The sequence below is a fragment of the Periophthalmus magnuspinnatus genome, chromosome 9 (genome assembly GCF_009829125.3).
Source record: "Periophthalmus magnuspinnatus isolate fPerMag1 chromosome 9, fPerMag1.2.pri, whole genome shotgun sequence".
NCBI lineage: Eukaryota > Metazoa > Chordata > Actinopteri > Gobiiformes > Gobiidae > Periophthalmus > Periophthalmus magnuspinnatus.
Window position 1 is genome coordinate 16,309,752 of NC_047134.1, and position 16,182 is coordinate 16,325,933.

A 16,182-nucleotide genomic window follows, 5' to 3' on the forward strand; every position below is an offset into this window, starting at 1 on the left:
AGGTAGAACAAACAATGCATAGTTTTTTACATATGTTTTAACTAATAAAGCTCATTATATCAACATGAACTGTGACCTTTCTAGAAAATAAACCATCAGTACCCTCTTGTTCTTTGTATAAAAGTCTGAATGTGTAAATACAGTAGCTTATTCATCTATGAATTATGCACTGTTGGTTGAGTGGATGTGGTTGGGAGGCTGCCCCACATGTGTTGGAGCCATGGTTCTAGATTTGGTCCAGCTGTGCCTCTACCCTGACTTTAGCCTAGCCTTTGCACTTCAGTCCAACTATCACTATGACGTCAAGCTTGATATGGTCAAACCTCAGATTACTTCAAACTGTTAAAACATATATACCAAAACGTTGCATATGCTGTAAAAAATGTGCAATATCTCAGGATGTGCAAAAAGTACAGACAACATGGCAACAGGGTGTGCTCTCAGATATGAAAGCATTTAAAGGGCTGACTATATGACTGCTTGTATCTCATCAGCGCTTCCCAAAAGACCCAGGGGCCCTCAGGAAGCGCTTCGACCTGGGACTTCACTGTCAACAGGAGTGGAGCGGCTACTCACTAACACTGAACTGATTACACTGTCCTGGGCCAAACCTTATGCTCTTATATTCCCCTGACGTATGCTGGAGACAAGAAGATAGACAACATACAGGTTTACAACACACAACTGATAAAACTTTGCCAACTCCCCCAGAGCAGGAGGTTAATATGTGACATTTGTTATATGCACTGTAAGTAATGCCATGTTTTTGTTTCTATGGTTAAGTCTACTATCAAAAGGGTTATTATGCTACATGGATAGTGTCTTGTTCTTGTCTCTACCCAAGGGATCACAAAATTATGTTGCTGTGATTTATATTTGTGTTTTAAAAGATAAATTAAGTTATGCTGGTATAGAAATTTACAATTCACATGATAACACACTGAAGGTTCAAACTTTCAAGCTCTTGTTTTTGTTTTAGCACAAGGTGCAATATGCTTAGATTGTTACTTTTGGGTGTGGGTGTTTGTCTGACAATAAACATCAGTGGTTTCTTTTATTTAATGTAATGTATCAATGTATCAAGAACATATGTTAAAAAGTCCCTGAAAGAGCCAGTTATTATGTTGAAATGGCTAATGCTGTATAGTTTACAGTATGTACATATGTATACCAGACACTGAACAACCTGCATCTTCCCATCTTTGATTTATTTATCTGAATAATTACATCTTCTCCGGCCTATGAGATTTGGAAAATACTGTGAAGCAATACAGTGTATTATATGTACAAATAATGTGTTTTGCGACTGCAATCCAAAAATCTGTCAGTTTCATCTGTTTGGGGCTGGACAGGGCCAGTGTTGAGTAATGATACTTGAGTCTCACCTTTACCCTGCTGTGGTCTCCTCTGCTCCCTGTGCTCTGCTGCTGTTTTTGCCCTATAAAAACAGGAAGAAGGTGTGTTTGGAGAAGCAGAGCCCAGAAGTCAAGCCGTTCAGTGCTGACTGACCGGAGTCTTTGTGTGTTTGTGTGTGTGTGTGTGTATAAGCATGCCACTATAATTGCTTTCAGGGAGCCCCTTAGTGCCTTGCCCTTGTTTTCTCATCTCCAGAGATCTGCACTATTTGCTTTGGGCATTGTAGCCCTGCAGGTGAGGTCTTAGGCCTGTGCGTCTCTAACATGCTTACTGCAACATGCCCCAACCTGTCTGGGAGCTGCATATATGACCACCGGCTTACATGCACTGTCTGAACAAATTATCTGCATGCTTAGATAGCCATTTTCACTTGTTAAACACAATTTACCTCTCTGCTGCTTCATTATGTGCAGCAGGGACCCTTCCTCAGGTCTAGTGGTGCTTTGTAGAGTGCATAGGAATGTGAATAGAGTGCTGCAGGCAGGGTGCCAGCCTGGGACAGGGCCACTGCGTGTGGAACTAGAGGATGAGCTGCACCTCACCCGTTTCCCTCTCAGTGGGAAATGTCATGGCGACCGACCACCAGCAAAGATCTCATTGTGTGAGTCAGAGGGCAGTAACTGGTCACTCCAGTCTTCCTCTGCAATCCATCTTCTTATATTCTGCTATAGAGATGACAAATAACCACAAGCATATAGTAAGAGTTAATTACAAGGAGAAAATATATATACTTTTTGACCCAAAGGAAAATACTAAGCACTGATAAAAAGAGTCCACATCCCTACTTATCTCTTGGCAACAAATTTTGTTTGATTAACTGTTTGGTGACGAGACAGACCTCCTGGGATTTCTGGCTCATGGTCTTTATTAGCTGAGGAATTTAGTGACTCTGCCCGTGGACTGTCCAGGTCAGATAGGCCCTGAAATGGAATGAGAGATATGTGAAATTTCCCTGCGGACACCCCACACAGCACACATGTAAAATGCACACAGCTTTGCTCTTGAATTTTCTCAAAATCTGTGTTTTAGTCATGCTTTTGAGCAGATCTGTAGAGAAATCTAGTAACCACTGCCTGTGACTTCAGAAGCTGATTCAGGGAGGAAATTTGAGCATATGCCTTTGAGAGTAGCTCTCATCTAAAGGCGTAGTGTCTCCTAAACAATAACAGGCGCTGTGTTTAAGGGCTATTAACAGAAGTGGCTCTGCGTGAGCCAAGTCCTCCCTTTCCCCGGCTCTGCCACAGTGCATGGATACAGTAATACTTCCTGTGAAATGTATTATATTAAGATAATAAATCTTTCCAAGCCAGTGTCTCATTTCCACTTCATGCAGCTGGATTCTTCCCCATTCATTTTCATTCACAGCAGTTTTCCTGTGATGCTCAGGATACCCCCGTAATAAGTCCAACTCAGGTTTGGGGTCACTGTTGTGACCCATATTCTGTTTGAAGTCCTGCCAGAAGATAGACTCTTATCAGGATAATTGTAACAGATGTTTTGCATGTAAAAAAATGCAACACTCATGCTTCTTTGTTTTGACATTGTCCCTACCTGTTTTAAACTGATTTGATATGATGTGTCCTCAAAGGTGAAAGGTTAAATTGTAGTAATGGAGTCTTTTGCTTGTAGTACTAGCAGTGTAGCTCTGTTGACCTAGGCACTGTCTGAACACGCCTCCAGTTCAATAGGCTGACAGGTTGAGGTGACTGCGGTCATTGGTACTGTGGCACTTACAGCTCTCAGTGGAATGTTAAATCTGCACAAAGTCCTGCCTGCAAGGGGCCTTAAACATCCACCCAGGTCTCAAGTCAAAAGCACAACATACATTTAACTAACTCATTTTAGTGTGCAGTGATATTTGTTAATTTACAAAGCTGTTTGTCTTAGAAAAACTCTCATAACATTGTCTAATTAGAGGGGAATAGTAATACCTCAAAAGAAAAAAAGGCTGACTTATACACAGCTGTAATGCTAACTATTAAAGGCTCCTAAGTTAGCTCTTTAATAATAATAATAATAATAATAATCATCATCATCATCATCATCATTATCATCATCATCACCATCATCATAGTGATTTTTGGACACTCAAAGATGCTTTACAAACAGTAAGAATAACAAGAAGACTAAGACATTTAACGCTCTTATATATAAGGTCATACTTTTTTGTGTGAGCAAGTTGATTACATTTACTCACTAGCTCACCCTAAATCTTGTCTTTCATTTCATCTACACAAACAAGTAAGTACCTCACTATATCCTATATCCCCCCAAAAACTTGAAAGATCAGTGTAAAATGCACCAAGTTGCACTAGCCAAAAAAATAGTAAGATCACATAAAATAACTCTTTCAACTGAATACCTTGAATATTTATCATAGTGTATATTTTAGCATTATTATTCTTTGTTTTATGTTGCACCAGATGACCAAAGCAAATTCCTAACTTACAATCTCCATTAGTTTTATATTATGTTCCCAGACTTCTTTTAGTTTTACAGCAGCTTCCAGAGCTCTATAATATTAAAAATCCTGTAAATGCAACATGAACTCAACCAAAACATCCCAGTGAGCTATCAGCACCTTTAGGCAGAGCTGATGAAGGATCACATCAGGAACAGAAGCTACCGTGACCCTGTGATCCTTGAGGCAATTGCTTAGCTCTGTAAAACACCTCCAAGACAGATTGTAATAGGTAATTATACTTAATTTTATTTTAAATTTGATGTGGAAGGATGTTTTTGAATAAATGAGAAAAGGGAAGTGATGAGAAAGCCAATTGTTTTACTGTCAAACAGCACTTTAACGTAATTGATCACAACTATAAAAAGATGTCTTGGCTAAGACTCTTGCATTGTTTATTGTTTAAACTTGCATTAACCACCAGATTTGAGCCAGTGAATCATCTTGGACTATATCAGTGCCAAAAGGGGGAGATTTGTGGTGGGCTGTGCTGGTCAGGGCGTAGGCCAGAACACTGCTGACCTTGTTTTGTGTGTGTGAATTGGAGACATTGGCTGACGGTGCCCTCCTCCTTTGTATGGACTCCGAGGAGGTCCGTCTGATGGATGGGCTCTAATCAGCAGCAGACAGACCTGCCACAGGAAACATCTCCACATCACGTTTACGGAAACCAGCACTTCTCCAGAGACCCACTGATAGGAGCGCCGGGTGGGAGAGAGGGCAGGGTCCAAGCTGAGGAGGCTCAAAAAACAATGGGATTCTCCTTCATTTTCTGCAAAAGAAAATCAGGACATTGTCTAATCATGATATGATTTATAGGCCTGCTGCCAAAAGATGCAGAATACAATTCGGATACAATATTAGTATTTGCAAAGTCAAAACATTTAGCAAAAAAATGCATGGGTGATTTTCCATTATAAATTCCCAAAATATTTGATATTTTCTTTGCACTTAATCACCCTTAGACCACATATGTAATTATTTCTACCTGGTCTTTATAGTAAGTTTGTGAAAGGAATTAGTGCTTTCATCTTTAGGAGACATCTGTCCTCTCAGATCTTTTATCCTTTACGTATCCCATTTAGCCACAGGGCCTTTCTACCTTTGACAGGTGAACTTCCTCAAATCCCCCTCTTCCCTTTAGAAAACGCCCTCACATGTCCAAATGAGCATGGAGGGCGCTGACTCTCCATCTCCTCTGTGTGCATTAGAATAGGCCGATCCGTCTGCCATGTCGGAATGCCGGGAGCTGTTTGCCTTTTAGGCCCCTGAAAGCTTCTCCCTGTGTATTGTGGTAGTGGAGATTACCTTTGCATGTATCCTAGTTGTCCTTTTCTTCTTTGCTTTCTTCTCAAACTCTCTGACACTGATCTTGCTGTTATGATGTTGCCCTTCGTTTAGACCTGCACACTGAAGCAAGACGACAATGCTTCAGTGCAACTCTCAATTAAGAGTGCTGGAGTAACTTTTATGTGGAGGGCGCACCACATATTTGTCATCATGGAGATTCTATAGTTTTATCCTAAAATACTCTTGCCTGGGTTTAAGAATACACTCTTCATCAATACTTTAATGAAAAAAGTAAAGGAAAAAAAAAAAAAATCACTGGCTGAAGCTAAAAAGCACTCACGTTTGGCTTGGCTTGAGGCGTAACAGAGGGTGTGTTTTTATACAGACTGATATCAGTCTGGATGTTCTACAATCTACATTAAATAACAACAAGCAGGTGACACATCAGGCTAAGATGGATCTAAAGGTGACCCCACTCATAGCAAGCCAAGAATGTTTTTCAAGCTATTATTAGCAATAAAAGTAACACCTATAATTGAATAAATGCAAGAAGCATACATTTAATGCCATATTATGGAACATTCCAGGCAAAGCGATAACAACTCCATGGAACCCCCTATTGGAAAAAGTTACATAGTGCATCTTTAAGGGTTAGAGAAGCTTCGGGTGAGGCCTATATGTTCAGAATGTAATATATAGGTGGTATAAGGGCAGGTTAAGACTAGCCCTCTTTAACTCTAATTCTTGGTCCGGAGGCTTTTACCTAACTCACTCTTATGAAAAACTAAAGATTCAGTTTCCACAACACCAACAGAGTAGTCTTTAACTCAATGGACAAATTCAAAGCTACTGCAACACAAAACCCAACAAAAACAGGAAAGGGCTGAGCAGTTGAACCTTTGCACCCAGGTCAAAGTGCTGCATCCATCCTATACAATAAGATATAGGGTACATTGTTTTTCCTGTTTGAGCATTCTCTGTCAGATGATTCCCCTTTTAAGAAAGAGGTCTCAATCCAGACCAGTCCCACTATGTAAACACTCCTAACTCACAGCTCTTATGTGAATATTTAAACATTAGGATTACAGTTTACAGAAAATGTCAAAGGGTGTTAAAATATGTCTAGGACTAGCAAAAAGAAATACAACACTTACAACATTTTTCATGTTAAACTGAAAGCTTGACAGTAACGCGGCATATTAAGAAATAAATCTTTCACTGTATTGTATCCATATGGAGATTCTGCTTGTAATGACATCACTGCAAAGATTTGTGAGTAGGCATTAGATCAAGACATATTTTAAATCCGTTCTGCCGCAGACTCTTCTTGATTTACTTGCTATATGCTGTTTATATAAGGTACTCTATACATGGAAGATTACCGTGGTGAGTGATATCTAAAAGTTTAGAGTGGGGTCTTTTGGCTGTGATTTTGTGGTGGTTAGTAGAAAATTAAAGGGCTGAATGTGTTTTGCAGGAGATGTGGTCAGCAGCTGCCTGTATAAGCGCACTGGTTTGTGGTACAAACATTTGGCTTTACAAGGGCTTGAAAACACACATGCTGGCATCATGGCCACTCTGATGTCTGCTGCATCACTACAACCCATCAGGACACATGTGATTTAATGAGGGAAAGTTTTCATAAATCAGACTAATTTATGGCAAGCTTCATTTATGGTGCTTCTTTTGGGGTCCATTAACAGCTAATAGATAAATCCCCTTTGGCACTGTTGGCAGGCTAGAGCAGTGAACATGTGGATTAGGCTATTTCTGAGGGTGAAATAGAGCAGGGCCCTGTCCAAATATTTTGTTAGAGTCACGGCTTCTTTTGTGAGCCATTTAGCATGCCCGCCCACACCAGCCTCTAAGGAGTGACACGTGGCTTTGACATTGACTTTAAGCCAGTTTTGGGATTGTTAAAGGCCAATTTGTCAGCGTTCAACACTGGGGCAGACAGTGTGATGTATTTCAAGGGGCCTCACATCTGGACCTTTTGTGTTTTAACAGTGTCCCGCTTCCTCTTTCAGAAATCTGAAGTGCGTTTGTAATGGGAAGGCCACGTTCCACAGCCTCAATTCATTACCGTACTTTGGCCGAGGACTCCTTATCCAAACACTGGGAATCACTTTGGCCAAAACAGTGTCCTTACCCAGTCCCCCACTGTTAAATTTTATGATAACCATCAGCACTTGTAATTACTTGATAACAATGGGCTAAGTAGCAAAAGGAGCATGTTTTTAAGTGTGTATGTTTTGCACAGTAAGCAATCACAGCAAAATCAGGCCAAGGCCTGCTTTGGAAATCAGTCAGTGTGAGGGCAGCTTGATTAAAGGAAACAGAGCGAGTGGAAACTTTGAATCTGTGTTTTCAGTTGTGTTTTTTGTCCCGTCTGGGTGATAGCAACAGCCAAACAGATGCTGAAACAATTAGAGTAAGGTTAGAGGATGTTTTCACTCCTGCTTTGCCCCCTCCTCCCTCCTCCAGGCCTTGTGATTGCACATCAAAGTTGTCGACAAAGTGTAAAAGTTGATTTTATTGTTTGGCTCTTTAAAGCAGTTGTCAGCTTTACGTGAGACTAGTGTTGCTGCAGACAGGCTTAGAATGCAGACAACCTCAGAATAGACCAAAGTCTTGTGCAGGGATGTGTCCTTAGCATTGTAACGCTATACAATAAAAAAAACACCATTATGACATGCAGCGTGTACCTAGCAGTATTTATAAGTTATGCTGTGTTGCCCTTCGATCTTTTTTTAGTCAAGTTATTACCAAACTATACATGTGATCCTTGAGTTTGATGCAACTCTCATTTTATATTTTTTCAAATTATTCCCCAAATCTCATGTTTATGGACAGATGCTGTTGTCTATTTGTTTTTGGATCTTTCTGTGAAACTGTGTTTAAGGCTTTAAGGCAGTAAAATTAGGCTACACAAATAAAATATAATTAAAACAGAATAGCATGTTTTGAGCACAGGAAGTGGACATTAGAGGTGAACATACGCACACTTCCTATGGCTTTTTGCTGCAGGTGGGCGGAGCTAATGTGTGTAGCAACTGATTTACAGTTTGTTGCTGTCTGTCAAATAGCTGACAGATGTAGAAGAGAGCACAGCCTCCGCCACCCTGTCGCCACTCTTAGATGCTTTGCAATTTTACCAGTGGCAAGAATGCAATGACTGGACTGCTCCATAAATTTCACAGGAGGGTTAACAGTTACCATAAAAGTAAAACAGTCGTGCATGTTTTATTGTTCTATACCTGTGAAGAACCTGCTGACATTATAGTAGATGAATATAATAAAAGTAGCCTTCATTTTAAGCATGCAGTAATTAAACACTTATCGACATAAACTGTTGTACTGTGTGTGTGTGCGTGTGTGTGTGTGTAAATATTCAGATATTACTGGCATGTTCACTTAGCAGGGCGAAACTGGGTTATAAAACAGGGTTTTATAAAAAGGTCTTAGAAATTTTCTTTGGCTGTGTTCCCACTTTTGGTCAGACCTTCAGCAGCATGCACTTATTACAGGGATGTTTATAGCCTAGGGTGTTTATTTTGGCTTAACTAATTCATATCAAAATGTATTCAAGTTTGAGGTGTTGTGTGATTTGTGGTTAAAATCGCTATACACCTTCTGTCTGTGGTTCTCTCCAGGTCTATTTCAGTGCCATTAATGTTTGTGACAAGTGTATATTGCTGAATATATAACATACAAAACTTCTTCTCAGACTTGAGTGGAAAGTCTACACCTGGGCCACTGTTTGGGTTTTGCCTTTCAATATAACAACATGGATAAAGTATCTCTGTGAGAGAACAGAACTCACTGGAACATTGTTGAATAAGCATTTGGAACAGTCCAATAGAAAAGTGCTTCACTTATGTCTGGCAACATCAGTTTCTATGTAACTTGGTCAGAGATTATGTACAGGTCAATAATAAAGCTTGTAGTTATTTACCATTTCTGACTGATATTTTAAAATTTGCATCTTAAATTGGTTTTGCAATAAGAATGAGCAATATGTGAAGGATCAGTGAAACCAACTGTTAGTAATACCTAAATGTGTACCTTAACCCAATTTCCTCCTAATTGAGGCATGGGGCTTTTGTTTTGTCAGAGGATTTTGGGCCAAATGGGGTCAGATTCCCGTGGATCTCCTGGGATAAGAGGCCAGGCTGGAGTCTTTCTGTACCCGGAGATCCCAGCAGTCCACGGCTCCTAATCCCTGTCATTAAGTCTAGTACACAGATCTATCACGCTTCAGCCGCTCCCCTCTCCTCAACTTTGTCCCTTTGTGCCTGCTTTCTTCCTCACATCCTCTCTGTCATTAGACTCTTCTTTATTTTTTCCCAGATGTTATTGTTTCTTACTCACTTTGTAGGCTTTCCTTCCTGGTTTTCCCTCTATTGCAGCAGGTGAGACATTAATCTTGTCTGTTTCACCTGCACACATCCTCAAAATTAGCAGTCTCTTACGGGCAGAGGCATGACTAAGTATGAGCAATGTTTATTTTAAACCTTATCACAGTTCTGGCCTATTTACACAATTATAAGAAACAATAGCCTGGGAACTGATGGTGCCAGACAATAAAATGTTGTTTTCACTCATGCCATTCAAACTAAATCTAACAGCTATAAAAAAGTCAGAGCATCTCAGATGGATAGGACTAACCGTCCTGTAATAGCACATCCTGTGGTGCTGTTTTGTCCATTGACACACGCTCTGTTGTGGCCTAAGGATGAGTGAGGTGGTGGTCCGGAGTCCCAAGGAGAGAGAGGGGAAACACCTTGTGACCCCATGTTCCTGAGCGGCTCCTTGTGCTACAGCAATAGATGAACACTGAGCAAAGAGTGCCATGCATGGATGTTTTAGTAAAAATATCAAACATAAATTGGCAATTATACTTTCTATAAATTACAAGCTGCTGTTTAGCTACAGGGCCCTATTAAGATTTTTGATATGGCTTAAGACTGAAGTGAGACAACCTGACTACTCCAAATTCTCCATAGCTCCATCCAAAAACAACTTGTATCCAGCATGTTTTTTTTTAAAGAAAGCTTTTTAAAGAAAGATAGTTATGTTACGTAATTATGTTGTAATTAGGAAAACATAACAATAAAAAAACAATAAAAATAATAGAAATTTCAGTTACAAATATTCTACAAGTGCCTCTCTCATTAAAGGAAAAAGTACTTAGGCCACGGAATTGAACAATGGAACAGCCTTATCAACCCAAAAATATCAAACGATTGGGTGGAGGTCTCCATTCTTTTCCACACTATGGTCAAGGTCATAGGCAGATGCAGGAAAGATGCAGGAACACCACATGTATTACAGTAGCCCGGAAGGTTACGAGCTAATTACGCACATGTTGCCCATTGTACGATATTTACAGAGCAGACTGATTCATCTCTTGTAAAGACCACAGACCATCATTATTGTATCATTATCTTTCAGTTGTGTCGGTGCAATACAAAACGGCACAAATCATCATGCAGCAGCAGACATGCGACAGGCTGCCATCTCCAGATAGGCTGGTGTTGGACGTGATAGCGCACCAATAAGCAAACTTCACAGCAGGACCAGTGCCCTCTCTCTACAGGGGGGCGGCACTGGCTCCATGGCACTCAAGTGTGACATCGTAAGACCGGGCAAAGATGACACTTAGCAGGATGATGGTAAAGAGCTGCAGAACAACTTATGCCCATCAAAGTTATGATCAGAAAGATGCAGAGTATAGTACTGTTTATTGTTGTTTGACCGTTAAGTTTAGTAGCTTATCTTACCTCTCCTTAAAGTGGATTCAAGTGACACCACACCGTGACGAAGGCCCCCTGCTGGAGCCAGGTCCCAGGTGCTTGAGTTTCAGCTTGATTTGTGAAACTTGAGGTTTGCTGCACTGGCCTCACTGGTGTGCTGTTAACCATTTTACACTTCAAACACAAGCACAAGTGGCAGATCTCCTCCTATCTCCTCCTAAGTCAACTATAGCCAGACTGAAACTTGCTATATGATTGTCCCCAAAGTGGTCTACATGCGAAGATACACTGAAAATAACACACACAGGGGAAAATAAGTGGCTTTTTAAGATGATATCAGCTCATATGTTGTTGCGTTGCAGTTTTGTTCATAAGCCTCAAATGAACTTGTTGTTAATGGTAGCATGGAGTCAGAAGCAGTCATATCTTTGGTGCCAGGGTCATTACAACAGCAGATCAAAAGCAGTCACAGATGTGGCAGAGGTCCTGGGAAATTCAACCTCGGCGCAGCTGGAAAAATGGCAAAAACATAACATATTACTTTAATTGTGTTGAAGTGAGTTTCTACTAAAAATAGTAAAGAAGTCAAGTCAAGTCAAGTTGTCAGTTTCTGTGAACTGAGATGAGTTTCAGTGGTTACAAAAAAATCTGATGTAACTCAACAAACATATGACTACTGAAGAATAAAAGAATTTCGTTTTTACTTCACAATTTCTCATTATATTCATGCACAGCAGTTATTTAAGAAAGATGATCATTATATTGCTTGCAGAAGACATCAACTTTAAAATACTACATTTCCAAGATGAGTTTAAACATGAAATGAAATATGTTATAATACGTTTTTATTTACATATGGCCTGCTCCTTTTTTTAGTGAGCAAATTTTTAATCCATGTGATCATTTTTGTCACATTTTTAGACCAAATGCCCCTCTGGCAAATAGGCATGGGATGATATTGACATTTGGTGTCACAATTATCATCACCAAAATAATTGCCACTGATGATTATATCAGGATACTTATTATTTAGTTATAGTTTAAAAACATTCATTCAACATATGAATATTAACATACTTTGTTGAAAACAACAATGGTCTAGAAGAGATCATCAGGGATAAGCAGCTTTTTTCTGCACATTCTGGTGATACAATGATGATTATCTTTGGTGATTATCACGATTATATAAAATGTCACAGGAACAATTACTGTCTACCATTTTTATCACGATAAACAATAATGTTGTTTATTGTCCCATCCCTGCTGGAAAGCCACATTTTGAAACTGGGAAAAAGACGTTATGACTAAATATGTTGTTTGATAAACCTGAAAATCAAAACATTCTAAACACTAATTTTGACAAGAAAGACAAGCATATGTGGGTAATTTCTCACTTAATTGCTTTTATCTTACCCCATATACATATGATGATAAGTTGGTGCTGTATTCTGACCATCTGTTTCTTATCTTGATCTTTTATTTTTTAAATTTGCAAATGTATTTTTGTAAGGGCAGCAGGCGGTCAATCCTCTCCTTGGGGAATATGGCAGCATTGGGACCCACCTGGTGTGTCTTATCTGAGTGGTGGAGCATGTGATGGCAGTAAGCATAGGCTATTTAAGATATTTGGCTTTGAAATTTAAAATAAATAACACAAGCAATGTAGCATCTGACTGAGATCATTTTAAATATTAGCTTTAAAACATGGGGCTATCCTGTGTGTTGTATGGGGTCCATTTAGAAGCAGCATAGAACTAAACTAAAGAAATAAGCATGGGCAGTCCGTTTTTTCCCACATTTTCTCCAAGTTCCACAGCTGATCGGTGTAAATAGGCTGTAGAAACACAGATCACAAATAAGTCAATAACAAATAAGTCAAAACAACCTGAACATGTTGTTGCTTGTTCATTAAAGGTCAATTAAAATGTATAGATCTATAGGCACGTTAAAAGTCACAAACATGGTGTCAACGGGTGTTTTCCTTTTGTTTTGTTTGAGCTCTGCGCGCTTGTCTCACCTTTTATTATTGAAATTAATCCTGAGAATTGAATTTACACATCCAGTTTGGAGCCTGTGACATTAATCTAATCTGGTATTTGCTAAACTCAGTCTATCTAATTAGGCTCAAGCCCGAAGATAGAGCAGCTGGCAAATTTGAGAGGTAAGTGAGAGGGCTACCAAAGTTCATCCATGTTTCCTTTATAATATTTTATGTACAAAACGTCAAAATATATAAGAGCACGCGGCAGTTAGCCCTTTTCCACAGCCACGTTCAAATGTAAAACATGAGCTAGTAATGTCCAGACCTGTCCCACTTACCTCTTAAACTTTTCACTGTAGATATAATCTTCAGAAGTTACAGCAGTGTTGTTACAAAAAATCGACTTTTCAATAATTTTGTCAAGGTTTTTGCCGATTTAAATGAGCCGTCCTCCCGATGTAGCTCAATAAAAAACGTGATGCTAAATTATTAACATGCTATGCTAACAGTGCCACAGTTTTTTTCATTTTTATGCCAAATCCGGTTTAGTATTAAATGTCGGTAAATTAGTAATAGTAGTAGGTTATATGGCTGTAAGTTGGTTTCTAAAACCACAATTTTAGGCCTATTATCAACATTTTATTTGTGTATCATTTTATTTCTATGGTAGCAATATGTCCACAATGAAATATTTAATTGTAAAGTAGGTCAACAAGCTGAGCAATACTTTGTAATTGAATTTTTTTGTTTTTGCTAGTTGTATTATTATTAATATATAGAAGTGACTTTAATTAATCAATCCTTTTTAATTTGTACAGGCAAAAATGTATGTATTCAAATAGCCTAAGGATTGCCATAGTCTCTGTATAAACCTGTGGAAAACACTTTAAATGTTGTTACTGTCTTGTTAATAGCCTAACGTGAACACAAAATACACAGTTTTTTTGAATAGTATTATTTTATACACCGATAATTATTATAATTACTATACTAATAATACACTTAACACACTTTAATACGCAAAGTTTGCCTACAGAATTAAAAATAGTTGTAAAGGAGCAGAGGCCCGCTTCAAACCTGAACCAGTGCTATGGCCGCAGTAGTAAGAGGTGATACAGAAGAGGGACTGGAGCAGGGGGAGGGCAGGGCCGGGGGAGAGGTTGGGTGGCGGGGGGTCGTCCTGGGAGGGAACCAGGGGTGTGGAGGGCTGAGTTTAAAAGGCAGCCAGCGTCACTCTCACACACTATCTGCACTCCACTCCAGCAGCAGTAACCTCTGTGTCTCTCTCTTTGTGAAGCCTGAAGTTTCCCTTGGATCTCTTAAGGACTTAACTTCTATTTAAAGACATTTTATTCCACTGCACCTGATCATGGAGACCACCACTGCGGAATATGATAATTATGAATACTATGATGACAATGAGACTACTTGTGACTTTTCAGAGTGGGAGCCTTCCTACTCTCTCATCCCTGTTCTGTACATGCTCATCTTCATCCTGGGCCTATCGGGTAATGGAGTAGTCATCTTCACTGTCTGGAGGTCCAAAAGTAAGCGCCGTGCTGCAGACATCTACATTGGAAACCTGGCTCTGGCTGACCTCACCTTTGTTGCGACCTTACCCCTCTGGGCAGTCTACACAGCGCTGGGCTACCATTGGCCATTTGGAGTGGCTCTGTGCAAAATCAGCAGCTATGTGGTCTTGGTCAACATGTATGCCAGCGTCTTCTGCCTCACCTGCCTCAGCTTTGACCGCTACCTTGCCATCGTTCACTCGCTGTCCAGTAGTAGGCTGCGTTCAAGGGGCACCATGCTAGCATCTCTTGGGGCAATCTGGCTGCTTTCGGGTCTGCTGGCTCTACCCACGCTGCTTTTCCGCAACACTGTGAATGACCTCAGCAGCAACAAAACCACCTGTGGGATGGACTTCAGTCTGGTCACCTTGAACCGGAGGCATGAGTCTTTTTGGATCGCTGGACTCTCTCTCTCGTCCTCAGCTCTGGGTTTCCTCCTGCCTTTCCTCGCCATGACAATCTTCTACTGTTTCATCGGCTGCACTGTGACTCGCCACTTCAACAACCTGCGCAAAGAGGACCAGAAGAAGAAGAGGCTGCTGAAGATCATTACTACTTTGGTCGTGGTATTTGCCATCTGCTGGACACCGTTCCATGTGTTCAAGAGCATGGATGCTCTGTCCTACCTCAGCCTGGCTCCCACCTCCTGTGGTTTTGTGAGCTTCTTGCTGTTGGCTCATCCATACGCTACCTGCCTGGCCTATGTGAACAGCTGCCTGAACCCCTTCCTGTATGCTTTCTTCGACTTGCGTTTTCGCTCCCAGTGCCTGTGCCTGCTCAACCTGAAGAAGGCAATGCACGGCCACATGAGCTCCATGTCATCTACACTCAGTGCCCAGACTCAGAAATCAGAGATCCAGTCTTTGGCCACCAAGGTTTAAACTTAAAGGGACTCAACAGGTGGTGTTTGGCTGCGGGCCAGTCACAGCTCCCACCATTGGAATACTGTCAAAATAGACTTTTGTGTCCACTGATGATGATGATGATAATGAACATGCTCACTGTCATGAATGATGTTTCTCCTCTGCTATATCAGACAGGTGGAGCCTGCAGGTAGAGCTCCTCAGCTAATCAAAGAAAAAGTTTATTTTTTATGTTAAGTCTTGCTCTGCAAAGTTTATGATTCTGAAAACACACTGATGTTGAGAGACTATTATGTGGACTCTATATGTTACACTGGATGAATTTAGAAAGTTGTACAGTATTTTCATACCATAGCATTTTCCTGAATTTATTATGTTTTATTCTGGAAGCACTTGTTAAATGTGTGAGCAAACAGAGTGGCGTCCCCTTCAATGCCTGTTGTTTGTGAAGTTGTGAAGTCAGAAGTCTGGGCTCAGGAGCAAACGGGCTGTAGAGGAGGGAAGGTGTTACCGCTTAATTATATAGTTTGTGTAGAGGAGACGGGGGCAGACAAACAGATGGCAGTTGACAAATGTTGGAAAACAGGAATGGGGTGGGGGCATATGGTGGAGGGTTTCATGGTGTAGCCTCGGCACTCAAAGGGACAGAGGAACTTTGTTATTGTTCCAATTTGTTGTAAATATGTATATTTCACTGTAACTAACTGCTGTAATAAAGATTTGTTCTATGAATCTATTTTTATGTGTGATTAATTATCTTTTTTATATTGACACACTCTAGGAAACTTTACTTTTATGCTTTTTTTGAAAGAACTCCTGGTTTCACATCAGTCCTTTTCTGACA

General features: G+C 40.2%; 1 protein-coding gene across 1 annotated transcript; it reads left to right on the forward strand.

Annotated features, from left to right (window-relative positions):
• Positions 1-14,173: 14,173 nt before the first annotated feature.
• aplnra (apelin receptor a) lies at positions 14,174-16,070 on the forward strand. Its single transcript, XM_033973252.2, has one exon. The coding sequence runs from the start codon at positions 14,274-14,276 to the stop codon at positions 15,354-15,356; it is 1,083 nt and encodes a 360-aa protein (XP_033829143.1). The 5' UTR covers positions 14,174-14,273; the 3' UTR covers positions 15,357-16,070.
• Positions 16,071-16,182: the final 112 nt, after the last annotated feature.